General features: G+C 34.3%; 1 protein-coding gene across 1 annotated transcript in view; it reads right to left on the bottom strand.

The window, feature by feature from the left end:
- Positions 1 to 23,391, bottom strand: part of Sse (extra spindle pole bodies like 1, separase) — a 505,458-nt gene that overhangs the window by 454,507 nt on the left and 27,560 nt on the right. Inside the window, exon 2 of the mRNA XM_090412041.1 lies at positions 22,764 to 23,015. Within this exon, the coding sequence (XP_090268167.1) occupies positions 22,764 to 23,015 (252 nt within the window). The remainder of the gene's footprint in view (positions 1 to 22,763; positions 23,016 to 23,391) is intronic.

Raw genomic sequence — 23,391 nt, 5'->3', positions numbered from 1 at the left:
GAACACCAGTCTTATATTCAATGCCTTGAACCTGAATAGTCTGGACTTGCAAAACATGGCATCATCATCACTACACATAGAATTCATTGGAATAAGACAACAGTCCTTCACAAAAGTCAGCTAATCTTTCCTAACTTTTTATTGTGTGTGTGTATATATATATATATATATATATTTATTTATTCCCATATATATATATATATATATATTTTTTTTTTAATTTTTAGTTTGGAAATTTATTGACCTTTTTAGTTATCTTACATTAGCTACTTAGGTGGCGCCCTTTGGAATTGTCAGTTTTTGTTCAATTAGCTTTATAAATGTACTGAAGATGCATTATTACAGGCGAAACACAGGCAAAAATTATACTATTAAATAATTTTTGAGTTATTCCATTATTATATTTTTGAATTCATATGATAGGAACATGCAAGTTTCTTAAAAGGATTTTATAGGACTGATACAGGGGAAATATTTCAGTACATGGCTAGAAAGGGAAAAACAAGAAGTCATCCCTGGAAATTGATAAGAGTGTTGTTAGTAAGTGTGTAATGAGTAGATTTTTCACTTAGAGAACAGTGGATGAATGGAATGGTTGGCCTTCAGTCAATTGTGAGTGCTTTGTTAATGATTTCAAAGAGAGATATGATACATGTATATACATATGCATGTAGCATATACAGGGTGTTCGGGATAAATTTGACAGTTTCGTAAGGAAAAAGAAAATCTTCTTTGTATCTATTAAATTTAATGAATTGACAAAAAAACATTACAGGCAGAGTTAATTACAATACTATCAACAAGATTTACTCAAAATAACCACCATTAGCATCGATCACAGCTTCAATTCTGCTTCGGAACCTCGAACAAGCTGATGCTACAGTCTCCCTGGGAAGGGCCGCAAAAACTGTTTTAATTTTATCCATTAACTGGGCTTTTGTATTACTGGAAGTGCGATTGGTGTCTTTTTCAACTGCGCCCCATACAAAATAATCCATGGGGTTAAGGTCTGGGGAGTTTGGAGGCCAAACATTTGGACTGGTGAAGTCGTAGAAATTTTCAGACAACCATTTTTGACTTTTCCCAGAGGTGTGGCAAGGGGCCGAATCCTGCTGCCATACATACGGCCTACCATTGGCTACCCTTGTTATCCAGGGCTTGACTACAGTTAGCAACTCCACAAACTAAGCCCGAATTCCAATGCCAGGGTTCTTCAACACCTGTTCCTGCAGATTTGCGAGGAATTCTGCTGTACGAACGCAATCAGATCATCTGCTAGGGATCTTTCTTCTTGCTACATCCTCGTAGTCACCATTGCAAGTCTCTAGTTCATGCCTGATTGTTTTTACTGTATTCAGGGAGCATTGGGCAGCAGTCGTAATATCCTTATTTTGATGGCGGGCACGAATCTTCATGATACAAGTTATTCTCTTCCATGATTCAGGTGGGTTCCAGCTATCCATCCTTTCTGACATCTTGTATATGAATGAAGAAGGGTCCAAACTTTTAAATGAAGAGAAGTGTGTGTTAATACATGTAACTTAAGGAAAAATATAATTAATTATAAATATGTCAAATTTATCCCGAACACCCTGTATACGCATATATATATGATACAAGCCGGCCTGGTTGGCCAAGTTGTTAGCATATCCGCACTCCAGCCAAAAGGTTGTGGGTTGGTATCCCACATGGGCATGGATGTTTGGGATTGTCTGTGAAAATACTAATGGGTGTGGTCAGCAGCAGATGATGGTGTAAATGATGAAGGTAGTTGCGATTTGTGGTAGTTGGTGGATTGAGTGGCGGAGATGGAGAGTTGTAAAGTACATGCCCTCCCTCGATGAGTCTTTGGACTCCCTGGAGGTGTCAGATAATAATAATAATAATAATAATACTGTGTTCAGGCTTAAGGCTCCATGGTTGGCCGTGCAATAACAGTAATAACATAGCTTTTGTGTGCTAATGTATATAGTGATTTGATAAGTGTCACTGTGAATCCTCCAGATGCCCCTGTTATCTGAATGAAACATTGAAATTTAATTAAACAGTTCAGCAGTTTAATTAAATATGAAATGTAACTGTGTGAATTGTAAAGTGGTACAGGTACTATCAGGCATACTTGTAAACACTCATTAGATATAGTTAAATCAAATACTATGAGTACTAACAAAACAAACACTGAATAAGTGAAAACTTAGTGAAAAGTCACTAAAGGTTATGTGACTATCAGATTAATTAATGTCAGATCACATAAATGTGGAAATATCCCAGGAGATGAGTTATCTATCAAGTGGAAAATTCTAATAAGCAGAATACATTGCTTTGCTTATTAGTGCTAACAAAAATTTACACAAGGAATATTTTATGTAGGTTACATCATAAGAATACTACTTGATTATGTTTGATAGCAGCTGAAGGGAATAAGCATAAAGCTATCTATACTGACAGAAATTCTCAGGCATTAGTTGGAATGAATAAATGATTTAAAAATTCAGCTATTTAAGAGACACAGGAGAATCTTTTTTGTACTTCTATTAGGCTGTTAAATCAAAATTAAAAAGATTAATTTCATTAATATAAGTCTAGGTATGGCAGCAAGGAATCTATGAGGACACCTCATAGATTCACTAACTGAATTAATTTATATACCCAAAAATGGTTTGGTGCCAATGGTATCCATTTTAATTTTGATAGATATCCATTGCCTTACTTAGCTTGGCATCTACCAAATTTTGGTAGATGCCAAACTCAAGAAGGCAATGAAATCCATATGCTCTTAAAAGATTTAAACACCCCCCCCCCCCCAAACCGGTCATGATGTCTATAGACGCCCAGCTAAATCTGGATATGATTCTGTAACACCCGTTGAATAACATGGATAAGAAGTGCAATTTGGTCTCACTATTTCATCCACCTCATCAGTAGGGAGATTAAAGACAAAAAAGGATATTTAGTAATAATAAGAGATGTGCTCACAATAATAGATGGGGAGAAAATTCATTAAAATGCACTTCAAATAGCATCTTGTTCTGATGTACAATAATATCCCAGTTAACACTCAGGATACATTCTTAGAATGCTAACCAGTGAAAACACAAATACAGAACAATAACGAACTTTTATTGATTTTTTATTATTATGTAAGTCACTACTTATACTGTATTTTACATGAAGGACCAACTGTGGGTCTTCTGTTAACTTCTGAAGATCCATAACCTTCTGAGGCTGCTCCTTCAGCCATTTATTGTATTAATGAAGTTGGTGGTAGTTGCAGTTCTTGTCTGCATCTGTAAAACAATATATATGGCAACTAACTGTACATATGTATTCTGCAAGAAGTGTACTGAATGTTTAAATATATGTTAACGATAATGACCACTGTGGGGAATTACTGGATACATAGCACTAAACAGGGCAGCATTAAGCAGGATATTATTATATTGACATGCAAAACTTAGAAAATAAGCTCATGTGGTTTAAATTTTTAAATAGAGAAACTAAGTCCCATTCTGGAGATTCCGAGTTATGGCTTAATGAGGATGTTCTTGATATACAAGTGCATAATGGCTATTATAATATTGTCGGATGAAAAGAAGTAATGGAAAACAGAATACAGATGTGTTATTGCTTAGAAGGGAATATTTAAGCTATCAGAATTAATACTAACAATTCCTATTTGGGAGAAGAGTTAAAGATAGTGTGTGCTAAGCATGGAATCTGTACAACACTGGGAGGGGTGGGGATAAATTGTGGTAATATTACAGACCAGCTGCTTAAAGACAAAAATAAAGTACCATTATTAAAAAAAAAAAAAAAATTAATATGAAAAGTATAGAGGATGAATGAAACAGCTATCATTACAGTAAATTTTTGGACCAACATCAGGGGAAGAATGGAACATATTAATTATCTAGAGCCCTGTGGTAGTAATTACCGATTCTTAATTTCCCGACATTAGAAGGGAAATTAAGATTTAAGCAAAAAGCAATAACTAGAAAACATCAGGGATGGAATTTCAAAAAAAAAAAAAAAAAAAAAAAAAAAAGGAACCTAATTTTGAGGTTATGAAAAACAAATTAAGAAGCATAGTTATTTACATTTCATGTTACCAGATACTATATGGGCATCCCTGTACCTCACATGGTTTTAATAGTGAAGTCTATTAAAACCATGTTTTAATAGACTTCAATTTGAAAAAGTAGTAGCAGGGTTGTAGATGCTCTTTCCACAAGAAATTAGTAAGACAATCACAAACATCCATGCTCCTGGTGGGATTTGAACATGCAGCCTATTGGTTGGAGAGTGGGTACTATATCCACTCGGTACTATATCCGAGTACCGAGTGGATATAGTACCCACAATATAGTACCACAATATAATATCCACTCGGTACTATATCCGAGTACCGAGTGGATATAGTACCCCCGATATAGTACCCGCAAGCAGCATTAAATGTCTATGGAATCAAGGTGACATTAATGAAAAATTATGTAAGATATCCTTTAGTGTTACTCAATTTAATGATTAAGTTGATTCCTAAAAATACACTTTATAATAAATCTGGACAAAATCATTCTATTAAGTAATCTATTAGATCACTAAAGTAGGAAAGAGATCTGATAAATCAGTAAAGTATGAGAGATGGACAACAACTAGTGTAAACATTATTAATTAAGATTTGTTTATTAATCAACTTTGCTATCATAACTTACTAATTCCATGTAAAGCAAAATTTAAATTGCAACTAGCTAGGTTGTTGTTTGAATGTTGGAAGGTCGAAGTAAATAAAGCTAGAGGCAAGTTTATTATGTCTGTTAAGTGGTCTGTCTGCCTGTTTTGAGAGAGGAAAAAACGTTTTTTTTTAATGATAAGAAAATGATAAGCCAGCAAAGGTTGGTCAATTGGTAGAGCCTCTGCTACTAATGGCTCAGTTAAGTAAGCTTGAACGCGGTTAGTAGTTGGAAGGATCGTTCGATGCTGTTGGCACACTCTCCCTCGATGAGTCTTTGGACTCCCTGGAGGTGTCAAATAATAATAATAATAATAATAATAATAAAGAAAATCCCCGTATAAAATCAACCTGGTATGAAATCATCTGGTATCAACCAGAGACCACTGTTGATAACAGATGACCTATGGAGGTGGTTATCCAGAAATACTAAGATTAAACAAAAAAGCTTTTATTATAACAGAAAGAAATTAATCATAATCAATTTCATGTTTAATTTTGAATAATTCATATGAAATTATAGAAGAATTTAATAACTATTTTGTAATTTGTTGTTTTAAGGATACTTGCGACATAAGACTGAATGATATAATCACGTAATCACAAGAAAGATATTTATTTAACCAAATATTTCGGTCTGGAAATAGCAGACCATCGTCGGTGGTATTACAAGAACAGTTTAAAAAAATATACAAGCTAGAATACTAACAATAGATCGTTGAAATTAGAACATGCCGCGTGATGTTATATCACTAAGTATGAAACGAAATATGTTTCTACTTCAAAATATTTCGTTTCATACTTAGTGATATAACATCACGCGGCATGTTCTAATTTCAACGATCTATTGTTAGTATTCTAGCTTGTATATTTTTTTAAACTGTTCTTGTAATACCACCGACGATGGTCTGCTATTTCCAGACCGAAATATTTGGTTAAATAAATATCTTTCTTGTGATTACGTGATTATATCATTCAACTATTTTGTAATGTGTGTGTGTGTGTGTATGTGAACAGATATGAGAACAAGGAAATTCTACTTTTTTTATGCTTACCCTACACATGAGAAGTCACACAACCTATAACACTGTCATGTGTGGGCAAGTGGTTGAGGAAAAGAAGGAATCTGTTAACAAGTTGCTTGAAAAATCTGGGGGACAGGGGTGCATTCATTGGAAAAACAGTGTGGGAAAATCTGTTACAAAAAAACAGAGAGATATATGGAATGCTGAAAGAAGATTAGATTGAATACATTAGATATTAGATTGAATACATGGATGATGACCAGTGGCTGCTTGTGTTTGTACATGATTAGAGGGAAAGTAAAAAAAAAATGGTGGCAGAATAATACCAATGGAAGTTCCTATAAAAAGCATAATGCAGAACCAGTGTCTATAAGAAATTGACTGGAGAGAGAGTATGAGATAGGGGTCATCTATTAGATGGACTGCCCTCTTCTGTAAATAATTCTTGGGGAAGTTTTGAATACATCACTACAAATGTGAGAAGAAGATAGTAATGTCAGTTGGATTTGGGATTTATAAAGTGTTAGGAGTTGAGTAGAAGAGAAGTAGTATTTTGAATGGAAAAAAAAGAAGAAAGTTTTTCAAATTCTAAAAAAGGCTCATGGATAAGGAGAATAGTGAATACTGTCATCAAAACTATGGATAGGATTTGAAATTAGAGCCTATCACTGATGTACAGGATGAAAAGTGTGGGCAAGAAAACAGAACCATGGTTACTCAGCACTGATAAAAAATCTGATGAGAGGAAAACATCCACTATGACATGCAATGAATGACCAGAGAGAAAACTGGCAATGCAATTCCAAAGGGAAGGAGGGAGACTATAAGATGGTACCATGGTGAAAAGACCTTGATGCCAGACACAATCAAATGCCTCGCAAACATCAAGAGCAACCACATGAGTTTATTGAAACTTTTTCATGGCATGTGCTCAAAGGTGGTATGGTTAGCTAAGAGATCTGCTGTGGAACAAATATGGCAGAATCCATACTGAGGATCATTAATTAACTGGCATAACTCCAGGTAACAAAAAAAAAAAAAGCTTGATGACACACTCTTCTTTCTATAACTTTCATTGTTTTTCACTAATGACTATAACTTTTGTTTAGACATTAGCGAGACTTGGTTAAGAGCAGATAATGTAGTTACAGGAAGAGAATGTAATGGGTTTAGTATTTTCAGAGAAGATAGAGAACATAAGAGGGTGCTACTGATGATAGCAAATGAACTAATGTAGCCATAAAGAATAGGAGATAGGCAGGAGAGTGGCTGTTCATTTAAAGTAGTCTGGAGGGAGATCAAGACCAATAAGACATACAGTTTGTTGCTGGTATAGGCCAGGGGATTCCAGAGATGATCTGTAAGACATGCATCAGCAAATTAGTATGAGTGCAGGTTGAGTGATTATTATGGAGGACTTCAACTATGGAGATATAGATTGGAAGGAAGAGAGATCACATGGCAAGAAGGAAATGGAATTTATACTCCTACCGAGAGATAATTACTTAAGACAACATGTGATGGAGGGAACTTGAGTTGCAAGAGTACTGAATATGGTGATACGATCAGAAGAACGATCCATAACTAATGTAGCCACACTGCCTTCAATTGGGGAAAATCTCCCAAGTGAATGTGGTCTTCATTTGGCAGATTGTAAAAAATAACAAATATTCTGTCAAGGAGTATATGTCGAATAACAAGGCAGGTATTGATTAAGACAAGCTTAGAAGGAAGCTCGAAGCTGTGCCATGGCATAAAACTCTGTAAGGGAAGGATGTCAGTATTGCATGGGAAATAGTTAAGGGATATCTAGAGGAAGCTATATCAAATTGTATACCTAGGGTAAGGAGGGTTAATCAGGCAGGAGTTAGATGGATAAGTAATATCATTAAGCATGAACTTAATGATATTAAGCTCATATTAGAAAAAGAAAATGCTGTGAAAGGTATATAAGGAGAAAGGTAATCAGCACTCTCATGAACAGTACAAGGGTCAGGCGAGAAAAGTGACCAGTATGGTAAGAAAGGCAAAATCAGAATATGAGAAGAAATTAGCCAAGCAAACCAAGGGAAATCCCAGAGTTCTTTTGCTATGCAGCAAGTAAAAGGAAGAAAGACTTCTGGAAGAATAACCTTAATGAGTGCCAATTGTTCCACAGACAACTCACAAAGTTACATGTTCTCCTATGAGGACGTGTGGACTGCAGAAGATGGTTGATAGGTGAAGAAAAGGAGATACGATAGAAATATTTAAGTTACTTAAAGGGTTTTACAGGATTGATGCAGGGGAAACGTTTCAGCACTTAGACAGAGGGAACAGAATGAGTGGTCATCTCTGGAATTTGAGTAAAAGTGTGGTTAGTAAGGGCGTGAGGACTAGACTTTTCACTTGGAGTTGAGAATGAATAGAATGGGTTGCCAGAGTCAGTTGTTAGTGCTTTTGTCTGATGAATTCAAGGAGAGGTATGATTGACTATGTGGATAAACTGGGTCTCCTGCGATGAGTCTTCAGACTCCAATGAGGTGTCCATACAATAATAATAATTTCCTAACTTATTTTTAAAAAAAATTATATAAATATATACATAAACAAAATAAAATTAGGAAAGATTAGTTGATTTAAAAAGTACTATTTCCCAAAGCACTATTTGTTGTCTTTCTTCCCAACAGAAAAATCTCCACTTTTCTCGCTTCTCAATTATCAAGGCATCTACCAGATTCCTTGCTCTTATGGATTATCTAATTTTAAACAAACTGGAAGATCTGCTTTTATTCATCTGGAACAAAAGTCTTATATTAAATACCATGAGTCTGAACAGTCTGGACTTGCTTGTGGAGTATGCTATCGAACCACGAGCCTGGACAGTTAGACATGTGGAACTTGCTATCAACACTAAATGCAGAGTTTATTGGAAAAAAACAAGAGCCCTTCATAAAAGTTGTTTCCAAATTTTTATTTGACATAAAAAATGTCTTTATAAAGAAACATGTGAAACTTTACTTCATTGTGCTAACGTAAACAGATCCAATGGTAGATCTATTCCCTTTGAGAGAGATAAGAAAGATTAGCAGATTTAAAAAGTACCGATTTTATTTTGTTTATGTATATATTTGTATAATTTTTTTCAATAAGTTAGGAAATTATTGACCTTATTTAGTTATCTTACATTAGACACTCAGATGGTGCTTTTTTTTAGAAGTGTTATTAGTTGTTGTTCTGTGATCCAGTAATAATGATGATGTCTGATATTTAGGTGAAAATTCTACACTAATAAAGTTTTTTACATGAGTTTTCCTCTGCTTTGAAAATATTTTTGAAGTTTTATCATCACTAAATTCCTGATATGTCCTCTCAAGGGATTTACAGGATGCTATGATGGTAATACATGAAAGTTCACATTATTACTAACTTCCTATTAACGATTTTCCTCAAAATTAGTTTGTTATTTCACAGGACTTCTATATTGTTAGAACTTGTATTTTCAGTCTTCTAAGTTACTTCTACCTGCATCAATCCACCTAGATCACAGTCTTCTTATGGATCTTTTCTCTCCAATCATGGCATCAAATAAACACTTGTTTTACTAACTTTTCCTCTCCCATTCTATTTAAGTGACCTATACCACTTTTTATTTTTTTATTTATTATTATTATTCTATTTTATTATTAATGTTAAGCCGATACATGGGAGGTTCGTGAATCAACCTATAGTAAGTTAGTCATCATCATCTTTCAGGAATTTAGGCCCAATGGCCTGTTCTGGTCTCATTCTATTTTTTGCTTGGTTGTCCCTGACTTCCATATCCTCTATATCAAGTGGATGGTATCGAAGTATTTTTTGGGGTAGTCTTGAACTGTCCATTCTTATAATATGTTCAATCCACTTCTTTTGGTATTCATATACTTTGTCCAATACGGAGTCTATTTTTAGTTCTTTATATATTTCTGTGCTTTTTTTTTTTTTGTCTCAGAGAGTATAGCCTGCTGTCCTGCTCAGGAATTTCATTTCTTCAGTTTCTATTCTTTTTTTCTTCTTTTGCAGTTTTTATAGTCCATAATTCCCTTCCGTTACAGTAGAGGTCTTGCCAAAACTTTATAAACTCTTATTCTTGTATGCTTTTGAACCTGGTTAGGTTTGAAAATATTACTGATCATTCCCATCATCTTTAGAAAGTTTGAAATTTTGATGCCAATGTCAGCTTTTTTCGTATATGATAAAGCACATCCAAGGTATTTGAAGCAGCTAATTTATAAAATTTTATTTTCAATCATGATTTTACTTCGGTGGAGATGTTCTTTTAAAAGTGGAGATGGTCCTTTAAAAGCCATGATTTTTGTTTTGTCTGTTGATATTTGCATTCAAAATTTTTTTGCATTTGTGTTTAAGGCATAGATTGATCTTTGGAGTTCATCTTCACTTCTTGCTATGATTATCTGGTCATCTGCAAACAAAAGGGTATTAAGTATAGTTCCATGATCCAGTTTAAATTTTAAATGCTGGTTTCATATTTTTCTTCAATTTCTTTACTATTTCATCTATATCGATATTAAATTAAATAAGAGTGGTGACATTAGGCATCCTTGAAGCCCCCCTCTGTTTATTGATTTTCATTCTGAAACTTTTTCAGTTATTTGGTTGTTCTGATACATGTTAGTTACTGCAGCAAGCAGCTAATTTGGACTGTTTAGATTCTTCAGTATGGTTCACAGTTTGTTTCTTAAGACTCTGTTGAAGGCTTTCTGGTAGTCTACAAATGCTGTGTGTGTGTGTGTGTGTTTCTATGTTGTATTTGTAATATTTTCCCATTAAGATTTTTAATGTAAAAGCTGGGTAAATGCATGATTGTCCTTTTCGAAGCCATTTGGCCTGGTTGGCCGAGCGGTTAGTGTATCTGCTCTCCAGCAAGAAGGCTGTGGGTTCGAATCCTGCTGTGGGCATGGATGTTTGTGATTGTGGAAATACTAGTGATGGCAGGAGGTAGATGGCGTTGGTGTAGTTGGTGGAGTGAGTGGTGGAGACAGAGTTGTAGACTCGATGAGTCTTTGGACTCCCTGGAGGTGTCACATAATAATAATAATTAATTTTGTTCTTCACAAGGTTTATCTTCTACATATGATTTAAGTTTTGAAGTTAATATTCTTGCATATAACTTCTAACCAGCATTTAGAAAACTTATTCCTCTACAGTTTTCACAGTTGCACTTATTCCAAGTTTCTGGGATTTTTCCTTGCTGCCAGTTATAGTTAAATAATTTTAAAAGTTGTTTGATGAATAGGATCTAGGTTCTATATTTATTCCATCTTCTCCAGGGAATTTTCCTGATTTGCTTTGTTGTTATGCTTGTTGTGTTTCTGTAATGTTATTTCTTCCGCTGTATGGTTAGTAGTTAGCATTATGTCAGTTTTAGATGTGTGACTACCTTGCCATAAGTTTTGAAAACAGTTCAGCCATGTTTTCTCTATGATTATTTCATGTTTCACATTTTCTTTTATCTTCTTATTCATATTCCTTAGACTGCTATAGGTATTTAGTCTCTTCACTGTAAGATCTCTTTCCAATTTTGCGATGAAGTTATCCCATGGACACGGATTTGCAGAATTGGCCACTATAATTCCTCCGATCTCCTCCAAAATCATTAGAATAAGAGCATCACTGCCTTCTCTTTTATTCCATCTACTACTGTTCTTTGGAACAGTCTCCTCCACTCTGCCTTCCCCAAAGATTACAACTTTCAAAAGTGAAATGTGAACAGATCCTTCCTAATCTTCTATTCCTTTTGCCTACACAAGGCACTATTGTGCTATAGGTTTTGTGATCTTTCACATATGGATCACATAGAAAAAATTACAGAGGAATTTCATTTCTTGTTTTACAGATGGGCACTATGAGAGCTCGACTTCAAGCATTCAAACCTTCTAACCAAGAATTCTGAATTATACCGTGCCAAAACAGTACAACTTTTTTTTTCGTATTTCAGCATTTTTGGTAGAACATTACCTACTCCAGCTGCCTTTCTCATTTCAGGTTTTTTATCTTCTCCCCCCCCCCCCCAAAAAAATACGGATCTGCTCCTGATTATATTTCTCTTGAATATTTTCTACTATTCTGACACTAATTATTTTATTTAACAAAATTCCTTTTACATTACTCTATTTTCCATTTCTAATCTTTTTTTCAACAGCCTCGAGAACAGGGTTGAGCAATCCCGTGGCCAGTGAACAACACAATCGTGAGCAATGGTGTTTTTGGAAAAAGTTAAAATTATATTAACTTTTTTTTATTTTATCTATATTATAAAAATTATATTTTTTTAATATTTCCATTGGTAAAATCTTATTTTCTTAATTCACAAGTTTAGGAGTCAACTATTTTCAAAATTCATTTTTTTTTATCACAAATTTGGTAATATTTAGCAACTGCACTGCCTCGAACAAATGGTTTTCACACGACTCAGCACATGTTGTAGTGGCAGTCTAGCTTAGTTGTTTTTCAGCAAGTGTAGGTAAGCTATTGTGTAACTTTTGCATGCTCTTGTATACATATTTGTATCATGCAACTTTAGGTGCTTAAATAAATTTATTTTAAATCCATGAATAAGTGGATAATTTGAAAATGAAGAATTCAGAAGATGGTGAAATCTAAAAAGGTGAAGACAATTTAATTGATTCTGGCATTGCTGCCAAAAAGAAAATTGCGCATAACTGGAAAACATGAAACAAAAATTTAATGAAAGTTGGGAGTTTAAATTTGCAGTGATTAAGCTAGTGTGTCGTTTGCGTAACACAATTTTTCTGCGTAACACAAATTAGTTATCAAAAAACTATACAACTTTAAGAAAAACTTGAACAATTTTCACAGTAAATTTGATGTATAATTTCAAGTTGATAGCCAAAATCGGTTTAATGAAATAAGCAGCCTCAAAGCACAAAAAATGAGAGGCCTAAAAAGATTTTTATCATCAATGGAACTAATTCCATTAGCTAGCTATAAAGTATTTCGCATTCTAGCTCAAAAAAAGAAACCTTTTTTCCAATGCTAACTAGTAAAAGAAATACTGATTGCATTCACTGAAACTCTGTTGGAGAATTATGACTCAAAAATAAAAGATGATATTCCATGATGATTTATACCATGATAAAGATGACATTCAGGGTGCTTAAGGGTCAAAGCTGTATAACTGAGAGGAGACCACCACATATCCTTTAAAGGAATGCGGAGAACCGACCAGGGCTTCTGACCTAATGTCCAATCCTCACCTTCTTGTGGTGCACCCTGTTGGGTATCTACTTGGATACTGAACGAATGAGGATAGGCTGGCAATTTGGGATTTAGCCGATCAAACTGTATGCTTATTGGTTAAACCAAAATAAAAAATTATGGTACAACATGACAAAATTTCATGCCGGCAGAGGCATCGCCCGGTTAAACAAGGTCCCCATTGTTTTTGCCAGGGAACCAGGGCAAACAGCGAAAAGTCAGCTACTGGAACAAATCTGAAAACACACCCCATCTCAACATCACCAGAGTTAAAGATTGGTACTATCAACATAAGAAGCCTGAATGGCAAAGAAATGGAGCTAGCTGAGGAATTAGATAAGTACCAGATCGACATAATAGGGGTGACTGAAACAAAAAAGACAAAAACTGGTGAGATCTTTCTGAACAATAAATACAAAATGTTATATTCAGGCAATGACAATCAAGGAAAAGAATGAGTAGCCATAGTATTCAACACAAAATACGATGCTAATCTTCTTGAATGGCAGTCAGTCTCAAGTAGAGTAATGTGGGCAAATATGAGAACGAGGAACTGGACAATGAGACTTATTTGTGCCTATGGTCCCACAGACGGTTCTACTAAGGTAGAAGTGGAGGAATTTTTTGAGGCTTCAGAAAAAGCAACTGACACAATGAAAAAGGAAAAGTTAGTCCTTGTTGGGGATCTAAATAGCAGAGTAGGAAATGATTGTGAGACATACAAAAATATTTTGGGAAAATTTGGAGAAAAGAGAAAGCTAATAATAATGGCAAATATCTGTTGGATTTCTGCTCAGGACATGGACTGGTTATTACTAACACCATGTTCCAACATAAAAATGTGCACAAATTCACATGGAGAGAAGAGGCAAGGAATAAGAAAAGTCTCATTGACTATGTTATTGTTGATAGTCATGTTTTCTCCCTGGTGCAGGACACCAGAGTGTACAGAGGATTTGAAATTGGAAGTGATCACTATTTAGTCTTGAGCAGGATAAAATTGAATTTCATATTGAAAAGAATAACATGTAAGAAAGTTTTAAAGCGAATAAAAGTTGAGCAGCTCTCAGATGTGAACTGTAGACTAAAATACAGAAAGATTATTGAAAAGAAAATGAAAGAGTTTGAGAACAGGAATCAAACCTTGGAGATTCAGTGGCAAACTCTGAAGGAAACATTGATTGATTCTACCAGAGAGGCATGTGGTGAGGTTGTGTGTAAGGATAAAAAAATCAGAACTCCCTGGTGGACACAGGAAGTTAAAGAGGCAGTGAAGGAAAAGAAGAAGGCATATCAAAAGTTCCTGTCAAATAAGTCAGCTTGTGCTCTTAGAGAATATAGAGACAAATGCAAGAATGCTAAAAACTGTGTAAAACTAGCTAAACAAAAGTCATGGGAGGACTTTGGCAAGAATATAGAAAATAAATATCAAGAAGGTGGCAAAATATTCTGGAGGTTGTTGAAGAAGCTTAGGAATGGAGGAAAGAGTGCTGTAAAAGGAGTTAGAGATGATAAAGGTGACATGAAAACAGGAGAAAAAGATATCCTTGAAGTATGGAGTAATTACTTTGAAAAACTGCTAAATGAAACAAGCAGTGATGACAGCACAGTGGTAAAAAACACTGACCAGGCATGCAGTCAGGAATACATATCCATACTTGAAGTAGAAAAAGCCATCAAAGGCTTGAAATGTGGAAAGGCAGCAGGAGATGATATTCGACCAGAAATGCTGAAGAATGGCAGTATAAGAGTCTAACAGTGGCTTCACTGCATAGTTCAGAAAGCCTGGACAGAGGGACGAATTCCCAATGATTGGAGTATAGCTCTCATGGTACCCATATATAAAAAGGGAAATAAAACTGAATGTGAGAATTACAGAGGCATTTCCCTACTGAGTGTTCTATGCAAGTATACTTGAGAAACAGTTGAGAAGAATTGTGGAAGAAAAGCTTGGTGAAGAACAAGCTGGATTCAGGCCAAATAGAGGCTGTCAGGATCAGATCTTCACTTTATGACAAACAGTCGAGAAATAATGGGAATATAACAAAGATCTGTATTTAAGTTTTGTCGATTTGGAAAAGGCATATGACAAGGTGTCAAGAGAGAAGCTATTCAATATGCTACAGTTATATGGTGTCCATGGGGCATTATATCAAGCAATACTTAGTCTTTATTTGAGTTGTAAGTCAGCAGTTAGAATTGAAGTACAGGAAGATGGTTTAATGTTAAATCTGGTGTGAGACAAGGATGTACATTATCCCCTCTGTTATTCATTATCTATATGGATCACATTATGAAGGAATGTGGTATTAAACCTCATATCAAAATTGGAGATGTTAATGTCAGCTCTTTGCTTTATGTGGATGATGTTATACTTCTAAATAAATCCGCTACAAGTCTGAAAGATTCTCTCACTAAATTGAATAACTGTCATAATAGATATGGTATGAAGGTCAGCATTAAAAACACAAAGACAATGTAAATAGGTAGAATCACTGAAAATGTGAACTGTTTTGTGAATGAAGAACCCGTGGAACAAGTAAAACATTTCAGCTACTTAGGCACGATTTTTAGTGAAAATGGTAAATTAAATATGGAAATATACAACAGAATCAACAAAGCTGGTGTGGTAGGAAGTCAACTGAATAAATTCATATGGAATAAGAGAGAAATTAGTCAGAACAGTAAATTAGCTGTATACAAGAACAGTGTTCAAACCAGTTTTAACTTACGGATCTGAGAGTTGGATCAGAAGTAAAACACTTGACCAAAGACTAGAGACCGCAGATATGATAGTCCTGAGAAAGATTAGAGGTGTGAACAGATGGCATCAATAGCAATATCATATTAAAAACGAGGATATTAGGAAAGAACTTGACATTGTCAGCAACCAGGAATGCTTTAGAAGAGCTAATCTCAGGTGGTATGGTCACCTTAAACAGAATGGGCAAAGAAAGATTAGCAAAACGTGTTCTCTGCTAGATTGGCAGCAAAACGATCCAGAGGAAGACCAAGATATAGGTGGATTGATACGGTACAAAGTGCCTTAGATGATAGAAATATAAGATCTGATAATGTTGGATTCTTGACAAGTAACAGACTGATTTGGAGGAAAATTGTAGATAGGAAGTTAGTAATGATGTTATTTTTTTCATGTAGTACTATCATATCCTGTACACACCTTGAGGGTACATGGCAGGAATTTGATGATGAAGATGATATTCTTCAAAAGGTAAATAATTTACAATTAAGTTAAAGAACAATTGTCTCCAGAATGCTAGAGTTAGAGAAAGACAAAGAAAATCAGCTGCCTGAACATCTAAAAGACTGTATTTTTCTTTAGCACTGGATGAATCAACAAATGTTAGCGACACTGTGCAGTTTGATATTTTGGGTTCAATATGTGATTTCAGATCTTCAAATTAGGAAAGAAATGCCTGGTATTTGTGGATTATGAAATTTAACATATGGGAAAAAAAGTTTTGAAAACTTTCTTGAAATGTTAAAAAAATTTAATCTGAATTTAAAATCCAGCTATGATTGGAGTGAAATTAGGATTTGTTTCTCTTTTGAAGTAGCATTTAAATGAAAACAATGTGATATTCATGTTGGCATCTTTCCATCAGGAAAATTTGTGCTCAGATGTCTAAAAATGTTGAATTGAAAAATGTGATGGACATTGTAAAAATTGTGAATTACATTAAAAGTGGAAGCACTCTCATTCATTGACAGTTTGTTGAGTCTTTGAAGAAAAGCCGACTGCACTTTTGATGATCTTACTAATTTTACAAATGTAAGATGATTAACCTTGGAATAATTTACTTCCTTACTTCCTCAAATAAAAGAGCATCTTGTTGTTGAAAAAGGTAGGATTAAAGTTCTTTTATTTATTTATTTTTATTTACTTAAATATAAAGAGCCAACAGGCTTCATTTCGGCGATATAAACATTAATTAAATTAACAGGATATTAGATCCCACATTGTTTTAAAACCGAATAAGAAACTCAAAGATTGGAATCAGAGAGTTTCATGCCGAATATAGTATAAAAAACTATAAAAGTATCGGCGAATAGTAGCATGAGCTAAATGCAAGTAGTCCTAGAACGTAGTACAAACACGAACTCGTTGTAAAGGTGGGGAAAGTTCTGGACTACTTGCATTTAGCTCACGCTAGTATTCACCGATACTTTTATAGTTTTTTATACTATATTCGGCATGAAACTCTCTGATTCCAATCTTTGAGTTTCTTATTCGGTTTTAAAACAATGTGGGATCTAATATCCCCTTAATTTAATTAATGTTTATATCGCCAAAATGAAGCCTGTTGGCTCTTTATATTTAAGTAACTTAATGGGTGCACCTTTTTGGACAACTAGTATAGCAGAATATAAGTTCTTTTCACTATACCCTTTGGTATTAATTTGGTCTAGCTACTCACTGATGAAGCCTCAAAAAAGGCCGAAACCGGTCTGGGTAGTGACCTCCCACCATAATGTAATAACAGCATACATTTCCTAGGAAATGTGTTTTTACATTGTGGAAAATACCAAGAATAGCGATCAGAACTTTCCCCACCTTTGCAACGAGTTGCCCGTGTTTTTACTATGTTCTAGGACTACTTGCATTTAGCTCACACTAGTATTCGCTGATACTTTTATAGTTTTTTATACTATATTCTGCATGAAACTCTCCGATTCCAATCTTTGAGTTTCTTATTCGGTTTTAAAACAATGTGTGATCTAATAACCCCTAATTTAATTAATATTTTTATTTTTTTTTTTTTGCATATTTCCTGATTAAAATATAGGATTCTGATTTTTCTACCCTTGTTAAAAACTTTGGGATTACTTAAGGGTCAAAAAACCAATTAACTGGGAGGAAATTTCCACATTGCATTTAAGGAAAGCCTAGGACTTTTGATCTAATGTCCAATCATCATCCTCCTGTGGTGCACTATGAAAGTAGATATCTTGTGCTGAATGAATGAATGAGAATGGACTGGCAATTTGGGAATTAGAAGAATAAACTGCACTCTCTATTGGCTTAAACCAGAAATACATATGATGGTACAACATGATGACATTTTATGCCAGCTGGGAAGTCACCCTTTTAAACAAGATCCTTGCTGTTTTAGTCAGGGAACCAGGGCAAACAATGAAAAGTTAGCTACTACAACAAACTCCAACATCTAGAAAAAGAAGAACAAACTTAATGACATAAGAACTGAAGATAGAAACCATTAACGTAGGAATGTTAATGGAAAAAAAATTGAACTTGCAGAAGAAATGGAAAAGTACCACATGAACATGTGGCATTACTGAAACAAAGACAAAAACAGTTGGGAGCCCACTAAATAATAAGTATAGGATGTTATATTCAAGTAATAATGATCAGGGAAAGGAAAGAGTAGAAATAGTATTCAACACCAAACATGAAGATAAATTTCTTGATTGGAAGGCAATTTCAAGTAGAGTCTTGTTAACAAACTTCAAATTAGGAAAATGAACAATGAAACTTATTTGTGCCTATGGCCCCAAAGAAGGTTCTCCTAAGTAAGAACTGGAGGAAATTTTGAAATTATTAGGGCAGGCAGTTGACAAAGAAAATTGAAAAAAAGTGGTCCTTGTTAGAGATCTAAACAGCAGAGTAAGAAATGAATTAGACATATAGAAATGTTTCAGGAAAATTTGGAGAAAAGGGCAAAGCTAATACAATGGTAAGTATTTCTGGCTATGGACTAGTCACTACAAACACATCTTCCAACATAAAGATGCCCACAATTTGGAATGGAAAGTGGCCATCACTTAGTTTTAAGTAGAATAAAAATGAATTTCATATTGAAAAGAACAGTGTGCAAGAAAGTCTGAAAAGGAATTAAGAGTTGAGCAGCTTTTACAAGTAAACTGTAGGCTCAACTATACAAACATAGAAAATAAAAAAAAAATCTGAAATTAAACAATTAAAAAACAAACTTCAGAGTCTCAGTGGCAAACTGAAGAAAATGTTGATTGATTCTACTAGAGAGGCATGCGAAGAAGTTGTCTGTCTCCAAGGATAGAAAAATAAGAACACCTTGGTGAATACAAAAAGTTAAAGAAACAGTCCTGGAAAAGAAGAAAGTTCCTAGCAAATAACGTGGTGGATACCCTAAAAGAATACAGAGACAAATGTAAGAGAGCTAAAGGTATGTGTAAAAGAGATAAACAAAAGTCATAGGTCATCTTTGGTAAGAATATAGAAGATAAATATCAGGAAAATGGCAAAATGTTCTGTGGACTTTTGAAAAATAGCTTAGAAATAAAAAAAAAAAAAAAGAAAAGAAAGAAAGAGTACTGCAAAAGGAATCAAAGATGATAAAGATAGAAACACCATGAAAACTGAAGATGAGGATATTCTAGGTGACTGGAATAATTAATTTGAAATACTTAAACAAAACAAGCAATGAGCAGTAATGGAAAAAAATATATATTCAAGATGAATGCAAACAGGAGCACATATCAATATCCGAGGTAGATAAAGCTATCAAACTCCAGAAATGTGCTAAGACAGCTGGAGTAGCTGACAGACAACCAGAAATGCTGAAATATGGAGGTATAAAAGTTTTGCAGTGGCTACACTACATATTCAGAGAGCCTGGTCATTGAATTCCAGATGACTGGAGTAGAGCTCTCATAGTTCCATCTATAAAAAAGGGTATAAAACTGAATGCAAGAATTACAGAGGAATTTCTTTACTGAGCGTTCCAGGTAATATTTATGCAAGTAATACTTAAAAAGAGGCTCAGGAAGATTGTGAAAGAAAAACTTGGAGAAGAACAAGCTGGGTTCAGGCCAAATAGAGGTTGGCAAAATCAAATTTTCACTTTACAACAAAAAAAAATTTAGTTGAGAAATCATGGGAATATAACAAAGATCAGTATTTAAGTTTAGTGGATCTGGAAAAGGCATGTAAAAAGGTGCTCAGAGAAAAGCTTTTATTCTAGACGTAGTGTCTTTGTTCACGAATGTACCAGTAGAAGAAGTAATGAACACTATCAAAGATCTCTTTCCTGCAGATATTACAAAGATGTTCAAGCATTGCCTACAATCAAATTTTTTCAAAGTTAACAACAAGGTTTACAAACAATTAGAAGGCCTAGCCATGGGCAGCCCTCTGTCGCCACCATGTGCAGACCTTTTCATGGAGAAATTTGAAGATGAAATCTTCACCAGCATTACTCCTAAACCTTCTCTTCTATATGGTGGAGATATGTGGATGATATCTTCATCATATGGAAGGACAACTTAGAAAATCTACATATGTTTGTTAATAGAATCAATGCACTCCACAATAAAATAAAATTTACTCTAGAAAATAACAAACAGCTACACTTCTTGGACTTACTAGTAAAAAGACAAGGTAACAGTAACAAACTGTCAATTTACAAAAAACCAACGGACACTGGACGATATCTACATTACTTTTCAAACCATCATAGGTCACAGAAACATACCATCATCCATATGTTGAGAAATCGAGCTAGAAAATTTATCTCTGACTAGGAAGAAGTTCAAGCAGAACTGTCTCAAATAGCTACAACACTATCACAAAATGGTTATCCTCAAAACATCATCAACAAATTTCTATACAAAGATAATCAACAACAAAGAACAGTCTCCCAGCAAATTTCAACAGCAGTCATCCCCTTTATAGGTTCAACTTCCACAAAAATTGCGAGATTGTTAAAGACCCATAACATCAGGGTTGTATTTAAACCAACAAATAGCTTAAGACAGTTTCTAAGATCTCCGAAAGACAGTGCTCCATTTTATAAATATCCAGGTGTGTATAATATTCCTTGCACGCGTAGTCTTTCCTACATTGGACAGACTTCGAGAAGCCTGGAAATAAGACAGAAAGAGAACATGTCGGCAATGTTAATCACAACAGAACAATCACCTCCGGATTGGCACATTACTTTTCAACTTCGAACCACACTATAGACTGGAATAACAGCTCCGTGCCTTATGTAGACGAGGATTACAGACATCAAATATTTAAAGCAGCAGCAGTTGTACTACGTATGGGCAGTAACCTAAACAGAAATGAGGGGGGCCATACTGAACGATACTTGGAAAAATTTAATTAATTCCCTCAGTTCAACAGAGCTACAGTACGCGAATAATTATATTACGCGTTTGCATGTAATGCGTGTTCATGATACTGAGTAGATATGTCATGCGAACACGTTACCTTAGCTATCTAACAGGTACTAACAGTTCTTTGTATTCTTAAACCTTTTTGCATTTACCATTTTTTGTACTGTGAAAGCCTTGAGAAAGCTAGTCAGTTACTAGCAAAACCGGTAGGCAATTTGTACGAACAGAAGTATGTTTTAAATATATGGCCAATTAAGCAATAAAGTCTTATATTTTGTAACATTTTATGACCAAAAACATGTACAATTTAAATACTACAATTATATCATGTAAATGGAACATTCCTCCTCCTATCCTCATCCGTCTAGGATGCAGTATTAATGCAGCCAGTTTGCCACTCCTCTGCTGCATCCCCTAGGGCGACATACTTCTGACTGTATCCATGTGTGTTCACGGGGCCGGTTTGACTGCTTGCGGGATAAAAAAACCCAGATAAACTAGGGGGGAAACCCTGCTGTCTACGCCCAAGACCGGATAACCTGGCTATGGCTGAGGAAGAATCCTTGAGCTCCTCTCATCTCTGACGGGAATCGAGCCTAGGGTACCCCTTACCCAGGCATATGGTTGCAAAGCGCATAGCCACTAGGCTAACCGCGCGGAGAATGGAACATTATATACAGCAATACATAGTCTATATTAAAGTTCTAAGTCAGCAAATTAGAATTGAATGAAATTAGAAGAAAATGAAAATTATATTTAATTTTCATTCTCTTATTTAAATGAATAAGTCTCTTCAATTTTGAAATAAAAAATTAGTTGCATCTATCCTCACAGATCATGGGTCTTATTCCTACCAGGATGGCAGAAAATAGCCCCAGAGAAATATGGAGGAAAGTTGCCAATAGGAGGTTACTAATAATATAAACATTTCATGTAGTACTACCATAGTATCCTATGGTAGTACTACATGAAATTGTAGTACTACCATTTAATGACTGTATCATCAAATGGTAGTACTTTGATGACTGTATCTGACATAAAAAAAAAGTAAAAAAACAAATAAGAGTAATTAAATAAAAATCAAGAAAACATTCAGGGAAGCAAAATGCACTAAACAAATTCTGCAATTCTAGTCCATAATCAATGTAGATACTGTCATGAGAAATCATAGACTCATAGAAGTCTAACAGATAATTTAATAGCTTGGCTGAAAATTCAATGTTTGTTAAGGAAAACTTGAAAATCCTTTAAATGTAGGAAGTAAAGTGTAGTGAATCTGTCAAATCTCAGAGTAGGATAATAGAAAACATATCAATGACATATTTTTAAAATAAACTATATTATTGCTTATTTTAAGATATACATAATACTAATTTTTATTCCAAAATTATATTTAATTTTCATTCTCTTATTTAAATGAATAAGCCTCTTCAATTTTGGAATAAAAAAATTATTTGATAAATTGCATCTGCTTTTATTTCCTATTTTTGCATGCTACATAATAACAGAAAAACCATCTTCTAAAGTAAAAGAAATTTTTTAATGACATTTTAATTCATTTATACTTTTATAAAACAAGTCAAGTACCAAGGAACATTGCAAAGCAAACTCACAATCTGAATAAGATTCACTGTAATATAATACATATATCTTTCCAAAAGGTTATCTTGCAATCCCAATGACACACCATCATCTATAAACTGACAACAGTAGCATATGGCAAGTACAACATCTTTTGCATCAGCAGAATAATCCTTTTCTTTTTTCAAAAAGCTCACTATAGAGCGGAAGAGACGACCAATAAATAATGAACATTTTGGAGAATCCAGTTTTTTGGCATTAAGAGCTAAAGAGTTGATATATGCCTAAAAATAGAATAAAACAACATTTACAAATAGAAATATGTAAATATAATTTATATATATTTGTATGCAAATCATATGAAATGAGCCGAGTCAATATTCCATATAAATTGAAATTAGCCTTATATTCTTTGAAAAATATAATTATGAATGATAACTTACTAAAGTTTTTACTGATTCTTTTCTCTCCTTCCTTAAAAACATCCTATAACTGTAGAATAATTTAAATCTGAAGGATATTTTTAAAGAATCAAAAAATTTTATTTCATTGGGTTCATTATCAATTGCATGGCTCTACATAACACAACTTCACAACATAAATATTTTATAGATTTACCAGAGTTACAGAAAAAGGATGAACATACCATTGGTTTCTTTG

The sequence above is a fragment of the Typopeltis vanoorti genome, chromosome 22, assembly GCF_054136105.1.
Source record: "Typopeltis vanoorti isolate ZY-2024b chromosome 22, IOZ_Tvanoo_1.0, whole genome shotgun sequence".
In the NCBI taxonomy this organism is placed as follows: domain Eukaryota; kingdom Metazoa; phylum Arthropoda; class Arachnida; order Uropygi; family Thelyphonidae; genus Typopeltis; species Typopeltis vanoorti.
This window is presented reverse-complemented; position numbering and strand designations above follow the sequence as displayed.